The 17926-nt window shown below is 41.7% G+C and overlaps 1 protein-coding gene across 1 annotated transcript; it reads left to right on the top strand.

Annotated features, from left to right (window-relative positions):
* The first annotated feature begins 539 nt into the window (after positions 1-539).
* On the top strand, positions 540-14318 carry LOC131299134 (hexosyltransferase GAUT11). Its single transcript, XM_058324728.1, has 2 exons — positions 540-1184; positions 12390-14318. The coding sequence occupies exons 1-2, from the start codon at positions 1029-1031 to the stop codon at positions 13842-13844; spliced, it is 1611 nt and encodes a 536-aa protein (XP_058180711.1). The 5' UTR covers positions 540-1028; the 3' UTR covers positions 13845-14318.
* Positions 14319-17926: the final 3608 nt, after the last annotated feature.

Raw genomic sequence — 17926 nt, 5'->3', positions numbered from 1 at the left:
GCAAATGTTATGGTACCTATGAAGACGGACACTTCTATAGACGTGTCGGAGAAAAATATGCAGAGGACATGCAGACAGACACTACAGTGATGGCGCTGCTGCAAGAGGTCTGGCTCTCGATGAACAGATCGCATCTGAGCGAGATGCTGAGCGGCGGCTTTGGCTGCGAAGTTCTGGTTCCGGTTGATGTTGGAAATGCGGGTGGCAGAGGAGGATTGGGCATGGTGGTGGCGGCGCTACAGATCTCTTTGAACAATGCCGTCGCCATCCTTTTTTTATAGTAATAGCAGAGGTTTTGGAGAGAGAGAGAGAGAGAGAGTTACAGTGGTTGTCTGGAATAAAAAGGGCAAAAAAGTCCTAATATAACATATCCGAACCAATCTAGATTCAGAAATAATATTTAGAGTTGGAATCAAAACAAATCTAAAAAGGAGGACCAGCCTCTAATTTTCTATTTTTAAAATTGCAACCAAATTTCGTGGATTAGGACAAGCCACTTGATTCATCAATTTTTGTGAACACACGAACATGTTCGTATTCCCAAAGGTTACAAGGGAACGTGGACACATGTGGTGTCCCTACCCTACCTTCCTTCAACCCCAACTCATGTTTTTTGCCTCTTTGACTCTTTCCCTCCTCGAGAGGCTGAAATTCACGTTCAGAGTTCTCTTCAATTCAGAACCATCTTTGTCCAAAAGCTTCACTCCCCTCCTCACTCACCGTCAGTTAAAATTGCACCCGTGCTTGATTCAACGCGTGACTTCCTGTTCGACACGAAAACTGTCCAAGTCCTGTAAAAATCCCATTAAGCCCAGATTGGAGGGATACCCATTTCGTTTTGATCCAGTTTCAGTGATGGGTGGCTTCTGATTCTTTTGTTTTTTGGCTGTTTATTGGGTGGTGGGTCGTTGTGAATTCTTGATTTTCTTGTTTGGGGCTCCAGTTCAGTGATTCCTTGATCCAATCTGAGTGAAGGGTCATCTGAGATTAGTTTTGTCGGTGGGGAATTGTGGAGGAACCGACCCAAGATGCGGCGGCGGCCGGCCGACTACCGGCGCCCGGTCCGAAGGAGGTATTCGTGCTGGATCTGGTCTCTTCTTGGGCTTATTTCAATTGCAGGATTTCTTCTGTTTGTTGTTCATCATAATCAAACCCATGAGGATCGGGTGGAACATCCAATACTGGTAACACACAAAACACAGATCCTACTCTCTTTTTTTGAACTTTTTCTTTTCATGTGTATCTTTCTCAAGTCCTCTCTATCAGAAACTATATAACCTGATAGGTAGCATTGTCGGTTAGATACTTGACCTTTGTGTTTTCCTTCAGTTTGTTATAGTGAAGGACTGCCAGGGCTAAAATTCTCATGTTATGGACCTCATGATTTCGCATTCAAGCAGCATCCATGGCTATTTATCTCAATTATTATATAATTATATTGCCTGCAGCAAGCATACACCAAATGTTATAAAACTAGGAAGAGTGGCATGCAAGTGGTTGATCGCTTAATTGTTAACCAAGTTATGGGCCTGCGGCAGTCAGTTGGATTTAATTAAGCTGTTTCAGTTTTGTGAAAGAAGTGTCTTTAGTCATTTGGTTGTCAACAAGGAGAAGGCATTAGATAGTGTTTGGTTTTCCTTCTCATGGCATATAGAATATGTTTTGCCAACAAGATTTTTTTTTTGTGGGATGAGTAGTAGACTATAGAGCACTCCATGGACTTGGAAGTATGTATATGTTACCTTTTGAGATGGTTTCCTTACTTGAAAGTTCTCTGTTTTCCTGGGACGAAAAGTTAAAAGATGTCTTTTGCCCAGTGCTCGGGGTTACCAGTGTTGTTTGGAGAAGAAAAGTGTGTAAGGTCTTAAATTAACCCTCACACATAATCATTTATTTATATAAGGAAATAGTTCGTTACACAATGTAATTGAGCAATGTGGGACTAAACACAATATACTAGTATTCCAACACTCCCCCTCAAGCTGGGAAATAGATATCACACAAACCCAGCTTGTCACATAACATCTCCAACCTGGGCTTAAACAACGACTTGGTGAATATGTCAGCCAATTGAGCACTTGTAGACACGAAGGGAGTTGCTATAACACCATCAGTCAACTTCTCTCGCACCAGATGACAATCAACTTCGATATGCTTAGTCCGCTCATGAAATACAGGGTTGGATGTGAATTGCTGCTTGGTTATCACAATACAAATTCATAGGCAATTGCTCATTGAATCCTATCTCCTCAAGAAAAGATCGCACCCACACAATCTCACATGTGGTGTGAGCCATGGCTCTATATTCTGCCTCTGCACTAGACCGTGCAACCACGGTCTGTTTCTTACGCTTCCAATTATCAAGATTGCCACCAAGAAAAACACAATATTCAGTGGTTGACCTCCTGTCAAATGGGCCTCCTGCCCAATCAGAATCAGTGAAGGCCTCAATACGCAAATTACCATTAGCTCTATAAAATAGACCACGTCCCGGATGAGATTTGAGATACTTGACAATGCTAAGAACGGCCTCCCAATGTGGCAAACAAGGAGCAGACATAAACTGACTCACAATACTCACTGCAAATGAAATATCAGGACGTGTAATAGTGAGATAATTCAGTTTACCAACCAAACGGCGATATTGATCAGGACTTGACAGTGCCTCCCCCTGACCAATGCATAGTTTGACATTGGGATCCATAGTGTAGGGCTGTAAATGAACTGACCCATTCGTGAACTGTTCGAGGCTCAGTTCGGTAAGAGCTCGTTCGAGTTCGATTCGTCTGCTAAACGAACTGAACCTGAACCTCAATTCTAGGCTTGTTCCGTAAATGAGTTGAACCTGAGCCTAACGGTATTCGGCTCGGTTAGGTTCGCGAACCTATACTTAAATTTAATTAATAATTCAATAGGGGTCTATTTGTAAATGTAAATTTTTTTAAGATTGTATATATAATTCAATACTTATTTTTCTCCCAAATTTTATACGATCAATGAGAGAGTTTGGGTTCGCTTGAGTTTAATGAGCTGAGCCGAATCGAATCTGAGTCTTGGCGAGCTCAATTCGAGCTTAGATTCGGCTCGGCTCGATTCATTTGAGTTTAACGAGCCAAACTTGAGTCAAGATGTTCAAGTTTGAATCGAACCCAAGCTATATCCGAGCCGAACTCGAGCCAAACTAGTATCTTAACGAACCCAACCGAGCCGAACCAAAGCCTTGAAAAATTTTAACGAGTCGAACTCGAGCCAAGTTGTTCAGGCTCGAATCGAACTCGAGCCAAACTCATACCTTAACAAACCCGAGCCGAATTTAATAGGATTCGGCTCGATTCGGTTCGTTTACAGCCCTACCATAGGGGTATCGACAAGTTTCGCCCCCAACAAACCAGTCTCATCTAAGATATCCAGCACATATTTCCTCTGCGATAAACTAATACCATCTTTAGATTGTGCCACCTCGATACCTAAAAAGTATCGCAATCTATCCAAGTCTTTAGTATGAAATTGACTCTGCAGAAAGACGTTCAACGCATCAATACCTTTCTGGTCGTCACCTGTAATAATAATATCATCGACATACACAATCAATAACACTTTGCCTCGAGTATATGTGAGAGAGAAAACAGAATGAGCAGACTGACATCGACTCTTACCAAATTTCAAAACTGCATCACTGAACTTGCCAAACCAGGCCCTGGGAGATTGTTTAAGCCTATAAAGAGCTTTACGAAGATGACATACCTTAGAACGCTCCCCCTGAGCAACAAACCCAGGTGGTTGCTCCATATAAACCTCCTCAAGAAGGTCGCCATGTAAGAAAGCATTCTTGACATCCAATTGGAATAAGAGCCAGCCAAGATTAGCTGCAAGAGAAATAAGGAGACAGACAGAACCAAGCTTCGCAACCGGGAAAAATGTCTCAGCATAGTCAACACTATAAGTCTGGGTGTAGCCTTTAGCAACAAGGCGAGCTTTGTAACGCTCAACAGATCCATCAGGGTGATATTTCACATTGAATACCCAGCGGCACCCCACAGTGAATTGTCCAAAGGGTAGAGGAACCAACTCCCAAGTCCCATTATCATGGAGTGCAGAGATCTCTTCCTCCATAGCTGTCCGCCAATCAGAAATAGACAAAGCCTCCTGAACAGTTTTAGGAACAAAGACAGAGGAAACAGAGGCAGTAAAAGCACGAAGGGTGGGGGACAGATGATCATAAGATACAAATTTAGCAATAGGATGAAAGATAGTACAAGTGCGAATACCTTTACGAAGCGCAATGGGAGGAGAAGGTGGAGTAAGAGGGGCCAAAGGAGGTAGACGCGGATCTCGCAACGGAGGAGAAGGCTCAGCAGCAGGCGGAGGTGGTGGTGGTGCAGCTTTGGCACGATGAACATATACCTGCATCAGGGGTGCTGCTTCTGAGGTTGCCCGGAAGGAACCAAAATATGCATATAATCAGACTGATCCGCATGAGATAAAGTCGGAAAATAGGGTAACGACTCATGAAACGTAACATCAGCACAGACAAACTCGCGATGCAGAGTGGGAGAATAACACTTATAACCTTTTTGAGTCCGAGAGTACCCCAAGAATACACACTTGATAGAGCATGGATCACGTTTATTACGGCCGGGATCAAGGGCATGAACATAACACGTGCACCCAAAAATTTTAAGAGGTAAAGAATATAAAGATATAGGGAATGTGGCCCCTAAGAACGCGAGAGGGCATGCGATTCACGAGATATCCTGCAGTAAGGACGGCGTCGCCCCAAAAGGATTTGGGAACCGTCCTTTGGATTAAAAGGGCTCGGGCAACCTCTGTCAAATGACGTATCTTGCGTTCGGCAACCCCATTCTGTTGTGGGGTGCGAGAACACGAAGATTGATGAAGAATACCATGCTCATCAAAAAAGGCAGACAAAACATTATTGAAATATTCACCAGCATTATCAGAACGAAAGATACGAAGAGAAACATCAAACTGAGTCTTTATTTCCATATAAAAAGATTTGAAAAAAAAGTACAAGTCTGACCGGTTTTTCATGAGATAAACATAAGTAAGCCTAGAATAGTCATCCACAAAAATAACAAAATACTAAAAACCACCACGTGATGAAACAGGCACAGGACTCCAAATATCGGAGTGTACTAAATGAAAAGGACGAGACACTCGACTCTCTACTCTAGGTGGAAAAGAGACACGACGGTGTTTACTGAACTCACAGACTTCACATGGCAAAGACTGAAGACTACGACACGACGGAACTAACTGTTTGAGAGTCTGCAGGGAGGGATGACCAAGACGACAGTGATGTTCATAGGGAGATACGGAAGCCTGAAGAGCAACAGAGGTAGGAGGTTCGCCAGTGTCAAAATAGTATAGACCATCACGCTCAACACCGCCACCAATCTTCTTCCCCGTCTGGAGATCCTGAAATACACAATAACCAGGAAAGAATGTAACCGAACAATTTAAGGATTGGGTAAGTTTATTGATAGACATAAGACTATGGGAAAAACGAGGAACATGTAAAACAGAATCTAAGGTAAGAGAAGAATGTAAAATAATAGAACCCAAACTAGCAATGTCAGAAGAGGAACCGTCAGCCAAGGCGACACGAGAAGGCTTCACAAGAGGACGAGAACCAGAGAGGTGGATGGAGTGGCCTGTCATATGATCGGTAGCACAGAATCAATAACCCACGGAGTATTAGAGGCCAGGCCAGCAAAGGTGGAGCCTTTCTGAGCGAAAGTAGCAGTGGAGGTGGAGGGCACATGAGAAGGCGGTTGGGAAATTTGGCGATGATACTCATCCTCTGGAAGAGTAACAACACGTGGGACGGGGCTGGGCATAGAAACGGAGCCATCATCCTCAGAAACGGTAATTTGATAAGCAGATGGGCGGCCATGAAGAATCCAACAAAAATCAACCGTATGATTAGTACCATGGCAATAGGTGCAGTAATGAGACCCACGACCACGGGCACGACTACTATTACTAGAATCACGACTACGACGACAGAATCACGGATACTAACAGACTGCACCGGACCACTGCTACTAGAATCACGACCAAATCCACGGCCAGGAGGACCACGACTGCCTCCCCCTGACTCTTGACTGCCACGGTCAAAACCACAAGAGGAAGTACCGCCACGAGGAACCGTGGTGCCTCCCCTTGACTCTCGACCGCCACGATCAAAACCACGAGAGGAAGTACCACCACGAGGAACCGTGGTAACCAAAGCCGAGCAGGCAGCAGGGGTCAAATCAACAGCACTGGGTCAGGAACAGAGGCCTGGCGGACGCGACTGAACACCTCACTGAGAGAAGGTAAATCTCTATCACCCAAAAGATTAGACCGGATAGAATCATAGGCCGGTGAAGGTAACCCAAACAGAAAATGAGCCACCTGTAAGCACTCACGCTGACGCTCCATAACCTGAATATCTGAAGAAATGGGCTCACAAGTATTGAGTTCCTCACAAACACCGCAGAACTTGGCATAATATTCCTTCAAGGATAAGCTGCCAAGTTCAAGAGAAAAGAACTGTTGATGAAGAGCATAAGTCTGGCGAAGATTGTCAGCCCCAAAAAACATCTCCTTAACCTACATCTCCTTAACCTACATCCATACTTTTTTTGCAGTAGATAAGAAAACCAGAGTATTCTTAATGTTTTCCTCCATACTATTCCAAAGCTCAACACGAATCTTAGCATCTGAAGGAACCCAAGCACCATATGATGCGACAGTCGCCGCGGGATGGTCATCAGTAAGATAATGGTATTCAGACTCCCCGACATAATAGACCTCAACAGTCTTAGCCCAAACAACATAATTTCGACCATTCAGCAAGGTAGAGGTAATGGACAACCTGTCACGAGACCAAGAAGAACAACTAACAGCGGAAGTCACAGTACTAGAACTAGAAACAGAGGCGGTGCAAGAGCTCATTGCAAATATACCAACAAGGAACTTGACCAATAATACAGAGGCATCCACAAACATCAACAAACCATGATCACCAGCAAACAAGAGTAGTAAAATAACAAGACCAAGAAGAAACCAGAAGTTCGAAACAGCCAGACATAAAGCAGGGCGGCCGAATAATCCCACAAACACGAATACAATAGAATACCAACGGCAAACTCATACTAGAGTGTCAGAAGCAAGCGGCAGAAGCATCATGAGACAGAGAGCAGCAATTAGAAGAGGCGCCGGAGGCAGGCGAGGGTCGCTGGTGGCCGAACGAGAGCCAGCGAGGAGCGACGGCGAGAGTCGCCGGGGGCTGGGCAGGGCCAGAGAGGGCGCTGGAGACCAGCAAGAAGAGGGTGGAGGTGGGCGAGGATGGTGGGTGACTCGCCAGAGGTCTGTGAAGACAAAAGAGAGGTCGCCGGTGATCGGCGAGGGTTGGGTGGGGGCCGACGGGGGCTGGGGAGGGCCGACAGGGGCTGGGGAGAGCCGACGAGGGCTGGGTGAGGGCCGACGGTGGCCGTCGGGGCTGGATGAGGGCCAACGAGGGGTGGATGGTGGTTGGCGGGGCTGAGAGGTGGCCGACAAGGGATGGGTGAAGGCTAGAGGGCTGGGTGGTGGCTGGGCGGTACTGGTTAGGACTGGAGAGTGGGCTGTCGGGGCTGGGAAGATGTTGGAGTTGCCGAAGGTGGTGGGTGGTTGCTGCTATAGTAGGTTTAGGGTTTCAAAGGTGGTTTAAGATTGGGGTTGAGAACCCGCTTTGATACCATGTTGTTTGGAGAAGAAAAGTGTGTAAGGTCTTAAATTAACCCTCACACATAATCATTTATTTATATAAGGAGATAGTTCGTTACACAATGTAATTGAGCAATGTGGGACTAAACACAATATCCTAGTATACAAGTATACTAGTATTCCAACAACCAGTTGCTCTGTGACTGTGAGAATACTTTTATGGTACACAATCTGCACTCTTCAGTGCTTCCTACATCTGAGTTTTCGGCTTGTGAAACAAGTGCAATTAGTAAAGCTAGTGTTGTTCAAGTAGCACACCATATGTGTGGTTGCTTAGGGCCTTATGCATCATGTTGTTTATGATCTTGTAGGTATAGTTGTTGAATGAATGCGACTTGGCCTCTAGAAAAGATTACAGACACTAGATTTTTTTGTATCATAGATAGGAGCATTAAAGAAGGGGAGCCACCACACCTTAGGATTGGGACAGCTGGCTGCCATCTAGGTGGATTGACAGATTGAAGGTTAACAAGGCCTCTACGCAAGTCCTAGGATCAGACTTTGAGGTCTGCATCACGACAATTTTAGTGGTTGGTATAATTTGTTCAAGTTCTTATCGTAGGACTTGTTAGATAGTAGGTATAATAGGTCATCTGAGATGTTAGCTGGTAGTATGATACGTGCTCTGAGGTGTCGAAAAGTCTTGGCCAGCGTCGCCTATCTCTATACTGGTCAAGGTGGAGCTGCCCTCGTGGAGAGTGAGCCAAACCACCTTAATAATCTCCTTGCTTTATTCTCCAAGCCACATGCCTCATTTGGTTTCAAGCAACGAAAGGATATATTAGCCATGGTCTCAACTATGATGTTGCTACTTGCTAGAGTGTCAAATGTAGCTCAATGCTAGCGCATATCCAAGCTAAGCTGTGCTCGAGCGTGGACAAGTGGACAATGACATTCTAGAGTCGAGCATTATGATTACTGAGTAGTGATGCTTTTGAGATATTGCTAAGTGCAGTTTCCTTTGCCCGAGACATGGGATGGAGCCGGAGCTTGGAGGATAGCACCATTGGGTTAGAAAGTGTCAAATAGTGCTACCCTACCACTGAATGAGGTTTGGTTTGCCAAGGCTCTTGCTACAGTAATTTAGCAAACAACCAATGTGCTCAGTGCATTGAAAGGCCAAGTAGGGGCTTGGGTAATCCAGGAGCCTTCAAGCAGGATAGGCTTGTGACCCCTGTAGTTTGTCCTTGGGACAGCGATGAGCCAAGTGGCTCAGTTGTTTGGGAGGGAGGGATCTTGAGCCATTACGAAGCTAGGGCGGCTGGCTCAGACATATCTTGAAGCTGGGTGATCCACTCAGGGGGGTTTCCTGTGGGGCCTTTAGGGGTGGGACTTGGCAAGCTGCAATGGCCTTGTAGACCTGCATTTCCTGAACCTTAAAACTGGAGTTTGATACCGATTTGAGTATTCATATTGACGGGAGAATACCCAATGAGAAATCTTAGCCTCATGGTTGAGGTGCAAATAGAGGCTGGAAATCAAAAGCCAACTATGATCTCGTAATTTGAACAATTTGTTTGATACACATGGATGATTTGCGAGGCCACAAGTGTAGAGATCTGTTGGTCTTTGAATCAGCTATAGGGATCATGCAACCATCACCTTTAGATGGTTCTGCTGTGTACATCTAATGAAGGGATTTCTTTTTTCGGCCTTTCTCCATTGGCTTTCTTAATGAAGTCTTTTCTAGAAAGCAAAGAAGATAGATTTATCTGACAGCAGAACAGAAATCCATTAACACTTGACCCGCTCTTACTTTGTCAACTGGACTATTATTGTAAATATTTTTCACCTCCTCTTTTTGGTATTCTATGAGAGTCACCAAAAAACTTTTGTAGTCTTTGCAAGCTTCAGTCGCAGAATGGCAGCAACTGCCCATGACACCTGCAACTGGAATGATGAAGTGCTGCTGAGAACACCACAATTCATTGTTCAAACATCTAATCCAATTGTGAGGCCTGGTGGAAAACTCGTTGTTGGACTTGAATCACTTGATTAAAAAATGCTTATCCCCAAAATGGCTTTGATTTCATAATTTTCTGATTGTCATTGTTATAGCCTTCCACCTTCCCTTCTAATTCGTTGTTCAAGCATCCCTCCTGCACTGCTGGTGTCTCTATTATGTCAATGACAATTGACAGCAACAACAGTATCCTACATTGCTTCTCCCACCATCACTGCTTGTGCCAAAATGAACTCTCTAAACCAAAGTTGTCAATCCTGTACCGGCCAGCGTACCGTTTTCACTACTGGAATGGTACGTACCGGTACCAAGCTGTATCTCGGTACCGTTCCGAATTTCCTGCTATTAATATTTTATATATATTTAATATATATCTACCAGGTTGCAAAACCATTTCCGAGAAACAAATGGTAGCAAAAAATTATCCAAAAAGACTCAAAACAAAGTTATGAAACAAATCAGGATTCCATCGTGATCTTAATCGAAGAAAATCATATATAAGCCCATAAGTTTCTTTTAATCAGTTTAGAGCCCACAACTTATGTCATAAAAAAAGAAGAAGAAGGTAATTTTGTACCGTCTGGAACACCAGAAAATGTCCGGAACAGACCGGTATCGTCCGATACATCCGGTATTGGCCGGAACAGGCCAGTATTTCAACCGGAATGGATCTTGAGTCTTTGTGTTTCGTTTAAGCACCGGTATGTACCGTATTGGCTGGTACGGAACGGATTTCACAACTTTGCTCTAAACATGTGATACTCTCACATGATTCCCTCATGATCTTCTCATCTGATACTCACATGAGGAGAAAGGGGGCCCACAATTATCCCATTTAATGACCAGTGCCATTCATTATCGAGGTCTTGCATTGTAAATTATTCATTCTAAGATTTCAATAGCCATCACGATCATTCATATTTGCGTTGAGTCTGTTGACTGTTGAGAAATACAGATGGAATTCTGAGAGTTCTGCCACCACACCCTTTTCTTGACCTCTTGTTACTCCCTCCCATTTTGGGATGTCCCAAAATACATTTCCTCCTTAAAAAGTCAGCCAAAATCTTTGTAATTTTCCAAAAATATCCTTCATGTATTATTACAATTTGAAAGGTTGGTATAGGAGGACAATTCCAAAAATATCCTTCATGGATGCTTTAACATGGTATCAGGATTAGGGTTCGGAGAATTCGTTCCCCCTTGTTTATGCCATAAGTGGACCGTTGTTTGTTGTGATCCATGTTTTATGGATTGTTTGTTTACCTCTCCACGTGCGAATCGAGAGTTGCATATATGGTGGAGTGTGGAGTTTGTCCCACATTGGTTAATTATCTCCTCCAAAACTAGTATATGAGCCTGTGTGGCCTCTCCCCTCATTGCCAATTGGTTTTGAGTTAGATGCTTTAAAACACCTCTTAAATCATGGGGTGAAGGTGTGGATCCCTTAGATTTGGAATTCCACTATAACGTTATAATATGGTCTATTTGTTTGGAACTCATTTTGGAAGTGTTGGTCTTAACTAGGAAATGGTGCATGCTACCTAGCTGCTCTCCATTGCATATCTGTCTGCCTGTGTGATGGTTGTGGCCTGTGGGTATGTGTTTGCGGTAGAGTGTGGCAAGCTTACTTGCATGAAGGTGTATTTGCTTGCCCTAATATATGCCATAAACTAGTAAGTACATTAGAACAATGAAAACCTATTGTTAATGTACTACCTGTATTTGGCGTCTAAGTAGCACAAACATATGCATGAAGGTGGCATGTTCGCGGTGGACACTTATCATGTATGAGACACTAGCAGTCATAGCTGTAGCAGTGTTGTTTGATCTTTCGAATCAGACACACTTCGGACACTTGGGAGGCACGTGTCCATCACTTACTTACACATGAAACACATAATAAGTTCACAAAATATTAGAGTTTCGATCTAAGAATAAATGGAACACAGTGTATATGTCTTTCCTGTGAATTCCTCCCCGATTATTTATTAGATTTCAGCTTTTCTAAATCATTGGCAAACTGCTAGTATGTGTGATTTGAAAACAGTTTCATTCTATTTTGATACGGTGCAATATGAATCAACCACGTCCTGTGTTCGTATCCATGATAAGACGATAATCACGGTGACCAATACTAAAGATCCTCTATTTCATCACGTCTCCACGCTCGTGCGAAAACTATGGTGGTAGTGGTAGCAAACTCACATATGGTAAAGTTGCTTCATACCTTCCCACTGTTGTGTATCTGTAGTATTGCCACATGACTAAAGTAGTACTGGGGTACCAAACTCACGAATGGCAAAACTACTTCTTACCTTCACTGAGATTCGTTGGATGCCAATTTTAGCAACACATTCTTACTTGATATGCTGTACAGTACTGATATAATTGGCAGGATGGTTCTTGTGCCGTAGCCACTGCAGTATTTGTGCTCAGGCAACACAAATCTTTGTATAGTTACTTCCTTTCTTGTAAGGTGGATTTTGTTTCAGTCAACTTAACCCTATTGTTTTATAGACCAATACATTCAAGAGTACCCATTCACACTATAATTTAGCTTTTACTTACTGGATATTTTGTTAAATAGCTTGTGATTTTTCAGTTGTCTTTTGAGGACTAACCCAAAACATGATGTACTTTGTTTGTGCAGGATAAAAATGAAGTAAATGATCGGGTGGCCCATGAGCGTCTAAATTATACTGAAGAATTATTAAATGTCAATTCATATGCTAGGCAATTAGCTGAACAAATGACACTTGCAAAAGCTTATGTCATAATTGCGAAAGAGCACAATAATCTTCACCTCGCTTGGGAGCTCAGTTCAAAGATCAGAAGTTGCCAACTTTTGCTATCAAAGGCTGCAATGAGGGAGGAGCCCATCACGCTCGATGAAGCGGAACCCATCATCAAAGGCCTATCATCTCTAATATTCAAGGCCCAAGAGGCCCATTATGACATTGCAACCACAATAATCACAATGAAGTCTCATATCCAAGCCCTTGAAGAACGTGCAAGTGCAGCAACAGTTCAAAGCACAGTGTTTGGGCAATTGGCCAGTGAAGCATTACCTAAGAATCTTCATTGCTTACATGTCAAACTCACGGCTGATTGGATTGAGAACAAGTCCCTAAAAGAGCTTGCCAACGAGAAAAGAAACTCTCCACGTCTTCTTGACAACAATCTCTACCATTTCTGTGTATTTTCAGATAATCTAGTGGCTGTTTCGGTTGTTATCAACTCAACCGTTTCCAACGCGGACCATCCAAAACAACTTGTTTTCCACATTGTGACAAATGGAGTGAACTATGGGGCAATGCAAGCTTGGTTCCTAAGCAACGATTTCAAAGGATCCACAATAGAAGTACAAAACATAGAGGACTTCACTTGGTTGAATGCTTCTTACTCTCCCGTTGCGAAACAGCTACTTGAAAAAGTTTCACAAGCCTACTATTTTGAAGAATCCCTTGACATGAAAATTGAGCCCAAGTTTCGGAACCCAAAGCACATATCATTGTTGAATCACTTAAGATTTTACATCCCTGAGATATATCCCCAACTCGAGAAGGTAGTTTTTCTGGACGATGATGTTGTGGTGCAAAAGGAACTGACATCTCTCTTTTCGCTTGATTTGCATGGGAATGTGAATGGAGCGGTTGAAACATGTCTAGAAGCGTTTCACCGATACTACAAATACCTCAACTTCTCAAATCCCATAATTAGCTCGAAATTTGACCCACAAGCATGTGGTTGGGCATTTGGTGTGAATGTTTTTGATTTGATAGCATGGAGGAAAGCAAATGTGACTGACCGGTATCATTACTGGCAACAGCAAAATGTGGATCGGTCTCTTTGGAAACTGGGAACGCTTCCTCCCGGCCTTTTGGCTTTTTATGGATTGACAGAACCACTTGATCGAAGATGGCACGTTTTGGGATTGGGTTACGACCTAAATATTGATAACCGCCTGATTGAGACTGCAGCGGTTATCCACTTCAATGGGAATATGAAGCCATGGCTTAAATTGGCTATCGGCAGGTATAGGCCTCTATGGGAACGGTATGTGAATCGGAGCCACCCTTATCTCCAATATTGCTTCACAAGTTGAAATGCGCCGCACTTTTGTGATTAGGTTCATGCAATCTCAATATTTTCAACTTTTGAATTCTGTGTCCTCATCAGTGTAGATTCAAAAGATAGAAAATTTTGGCCTTATAAGGACTTTCCCTATTGTTTTTTTTTTTTTTGTTTCCTCAAGTGTCTTTTCGAAACTTGAAGAGGGAAAAGTTATTCTTGTACACTTGAAATAGCTGAATTATATCTGGTAAAAAGGGGTTTGGGGGATTTGATTTTTCGCTGATGGGGGTTTTCATTATCCCCTTCTACAAGCAGTAGAATTGTTTGTTCTTCTGCAATTCCTGTAATTATCTCTCAGCTCCTTCAAACTACATTAGTTCTACACAACTTTTTTTTTTTCCGAAGATGACTTATGTTTACTTTATAGTTCTTTGTTGATCCAAACTTGAAACCAGATAATCTGGGCACTGTAAAATGATTTCTGCAATGTACACTTCTTACGCTATACTCCCTCCGTCCATTTTTAAGTGTCCTGCTTCGTAACTCCAACTTATTAAAAAGACATCATCATTACACCTTTCACATCAACTTTTTCCTCCACTTTCCTTACTTACCCATCATCATTACACTTTTACTCACTAACTTTTCAAAATAAAATCTACTTTTAGGGACAAAATAGACAATACATCAACTTTTACCCCTCTAACTTTACAAAATGGACACTTATTAAGGGACAGCCCAAAATGGAATACTGGACACAAAAAAAGGGACGGAGGGAGTACTATTTCTTATAGTTTTCTTTTGATCAATTGGCTTAGTGATAATTTTGGGCATCAAAAAGAGACTTCTTGTTGATGGATATTCATGTTCCAAAACGTGATTTGTTTAGTCTCTCTCTCTCTCTCTCTCTCTCTCTCTCTGCGCACTTGTGAGTAATATTGACTTCCCGAAGCCGAATTAGCAGGTATTCATGTTCCAACCAGAAGCTTTAGGGTACACCATTACGGACCGGTACAAATGATCTTCCATGACAAACAGTTAAAATCCAAGTCCATCATTAGAGTATCTCCAGCAATACTTACCTGATAATACTAAATCTGGGACCACCAGATCAGTGTTATTGTCAAATTTAGCACCATAATCGCGTTTGGTCATGGTTGATTATATTTCCACGTATCCCTTTTCTTTTTCTTTTTTTTTGTAAAAATCAGGAGGTTAATTTAATTCAAGAAGAAATGACGTAGTATGTATTTTATGTTTGTATTTGTTGGAACTGCGAATTAAACGTAAGAATTTAAGTGAGGAATTTTTTAGTAATTGTAATTGACAATTATCAATAACGAAGACAGTGCGTGTATTCATATCGTTGAGGAACCCATGGCCGCATGTTACAAATACAGACATAAGAAAAGAGTAATTCGGACCGTCTTCCGTAAGAACCATCTTATTTTAATAAAATGTGGACCTCCCTTTTCGGATTGAATTTCGATGATCCGAGCTGCTCAATGTGTTCAGAACGTGATTTTAAAGGTACCCGCGAGAAATCAGCAAAAAAAATGACCGGGAAGGGCTTCATCCGAGAAGTTTTTGTTTGTTTTTTATCGAACGGTTCAAACAAAAACTGCTCGGATGAAGCCCTTCCCGGTCATTTTTTTTGCCAATTTCTCGCAGGTATCCTTAAAATCACGTTCTGAACACATTGAACGGCTCGGATCATCGAAATTCGATCGAAAAATGGGAGAAATGAAAAGTTAGATGGTTGGATGAAGCATCTATAGGTATCGGATTGAGCTTATTTTTTATGGGGACCCTTGAAAAAATGTTTTACATTTAATGAACGGCTCGGATCATTTGTGTGGGACCCGTGGTGGGCCCCACAACGAAATCTGTGCACAATATGTGCACAGATTGCCTGTGTGTATAGCAGGGCTCATTTTGTATGAACAGATATCCAATGATCAAATCAGCAAGCAACTCCAGAGTTTTGAATGGTGAAGGAGTTCTTTAGATCTTTTACCAACCAAATAGAGCGAGGTTTAGAAATATCGACTCTGGTACATAGTAACTTTAAGTCCAAATATGAGTCGATCCATCTTAATTTTTTGTTGTTGTAGAACAATAATTATCCGTGATTTATGCGCGCACTATTTACACTATACTTTAAGTTTATAACGGAAGATGAATATTTGATGGGAAGCAATTTCAATAGTATGTGAAGAAAAAAAGAAGAAGAGCCAAATGCAAGACTATTAACATAATTTATCATTTTCAAAAAGGAAATTGTAAACCTCCAAAAAGGAAATGTTAGTTTGATATCTAACCGTTTATCCATTTTAGAAGGAAAGCTACTATATATGGGTTTCAAAAGCTTCTCTAGTTGTTTTAATTTGAGTCTTTTGACTATTGTGTTCTACCCCCAACAAGGGTTACTTCCACTAGTTAGAGGGTTTGCTCTCATCCTGGAGGTATGGGTTCGATTCTTGGAAGGCAGGCCAATCAGTTGAGAGGTGAAATTCCGTGTGGGGATAGCCTTATGGGAACGTCCAATAGTTCTCCCCGTGAGTGTTGGTTTCTTGCGACCGCCCTAGGTCCTAGGCGGATTAGTCTCGTCTATGTTTCAGAGTGGGGATACCTCCTATGTAAGAGAGAGAGAGAGAGAGAGAGAGAGAGAGAGAGGTCCTAGGCGGATTAGTTTCACCTATGTTTCAGAGTGGGGATACCTCCTATGTAAGAGAGAGAGAGAGAGAGAGAGAGAGAGAGAGAGTGAGTGGTGTTCTACAAGAAAATTACCCCAAATCTTCGTATGTATGTTCTTTATGTTGGGGCCTGGATGCCATGTAAATTATTAAACCGAACTGTAGGAATAATTCTTTTAATTTCTCATTGCCTATCACAGTGATTATTTGACAGATGCAATTAATGCGGATGTTTTACAAATTGTTTTATACTTTATTTTATAATTGTTCATCTGTGTGCATTGCACGGGTTCATTGCTAGTTACTCTTAAAGAAAAACGTAATTTATCCTAATCAACGTACACTATCAATATGGTTGGTGATTAATCTGTTATTTCAAATAGTTATATATCAGTACCTATAACAAGACCTACAAAATGAACAATAGTTATTGTCAAATGAGATTTGTGAAAGATCTTTCGATCATGTGATATAGATATGAGATCTTTTGTGATATTGCCTGACAAAAGAAATAGTAATTTATTTAATTTCAGCAAAAAGAAAAGAAAAGAAAAGAAATAATTTATGTTGTTAATCTCGCGATGTATGTATTAATAACTAATTCGAATGATATTAATTAGTATCAATGTTGCATTAATATATACATTGTTTGTTGCATATATATTTGCCGTGAAATTAAGCTAGCGATCTTTTTTTGAAATGTTCGTGAAAGCGATCTTGAACGGCTTTTTTTGTTTTGTCAATTGTACTCCAGTTGGCCCCCGCACGGTCACGTCAGTATGGTCGACCCATGCAATAACGTATCTTCTAAGAGCATCTCTAATTCCTACGTGAATATTTTAATTGTAAAAATTGATATCAAAATTCAATCCAATTTAACAGCTTTTTTTGATGCCAAATACACGTGGATTTGAAAGTAAGCCTTTTCATGCCGACTTTGACAGCCACCCTCTTCCATGCCAAATTTCAAAAAATGACCGTTTGGCATAAATAGAATTTGGCATAAAGGGTTGGAAAGAAAGGTTTTGATGTCAAATTGGAGATGCTAAAATGCCACGTAAGCCTTCAAAAAAAATTTGGCATCTTCAATATAAAGTCAAGGGTTGGAGATGCTCTCTAGCTAAGTACACATTGTAACAAGAAGTCACATGCCATGCATGTCCTATATATATACACATTAATTGCTAATCGCAGAAAGGATAAGGGTGCATACACACACATTAAAAGTTTGAAATGAGGACCTTTTAAAATGGAGACTCCTCTTTTTCGAATGAATTTTGATGCTTTGAACCGTTCAATATAAAAATATACATATTAATTCAATTGAAGGTTTACATTTTAGAAAATTATTTTTGAGAGTTAGAGTGGTAATGAGTGGAGAGAGATAGAGAGAAATATTTATTGAAAACTGTGCCGA

The sequence above is a fragment of the Rhododendron vialii genome, chromosome 8a, assembly GCF_030253575.1.
Source record: "Rhododendron vialii isolate Sample 1 chromosome 8a, ASM3025357v1".
NCBI lineage: Eukaryota > Viridiplantae > Streptophyta > Magnoliopsida > Ericales > Ericaceae > Rhododendron > Rhododendron vialii.
Note: the sequence above shows the minus strand (reverse complement) of the source record. Positions and strands in the feature narration are given on the sequence as shown.

Coding starts and splice junctions, on each gene's coding strand:
- LOC131299134 (XM_058324728.1), top strand. CDS start 1,029: ATGCGGCGGCGGCCGGCCGACTACCGGCGCCCGGTCCGAAGGAGGTAT. Junction 1,185..12,389: donor GGGTGGAACATCCAATACTG/GTAACACACAAA, acceptor TTGTTTGTGCAG/GATAAAAATGAAGTAAATGA.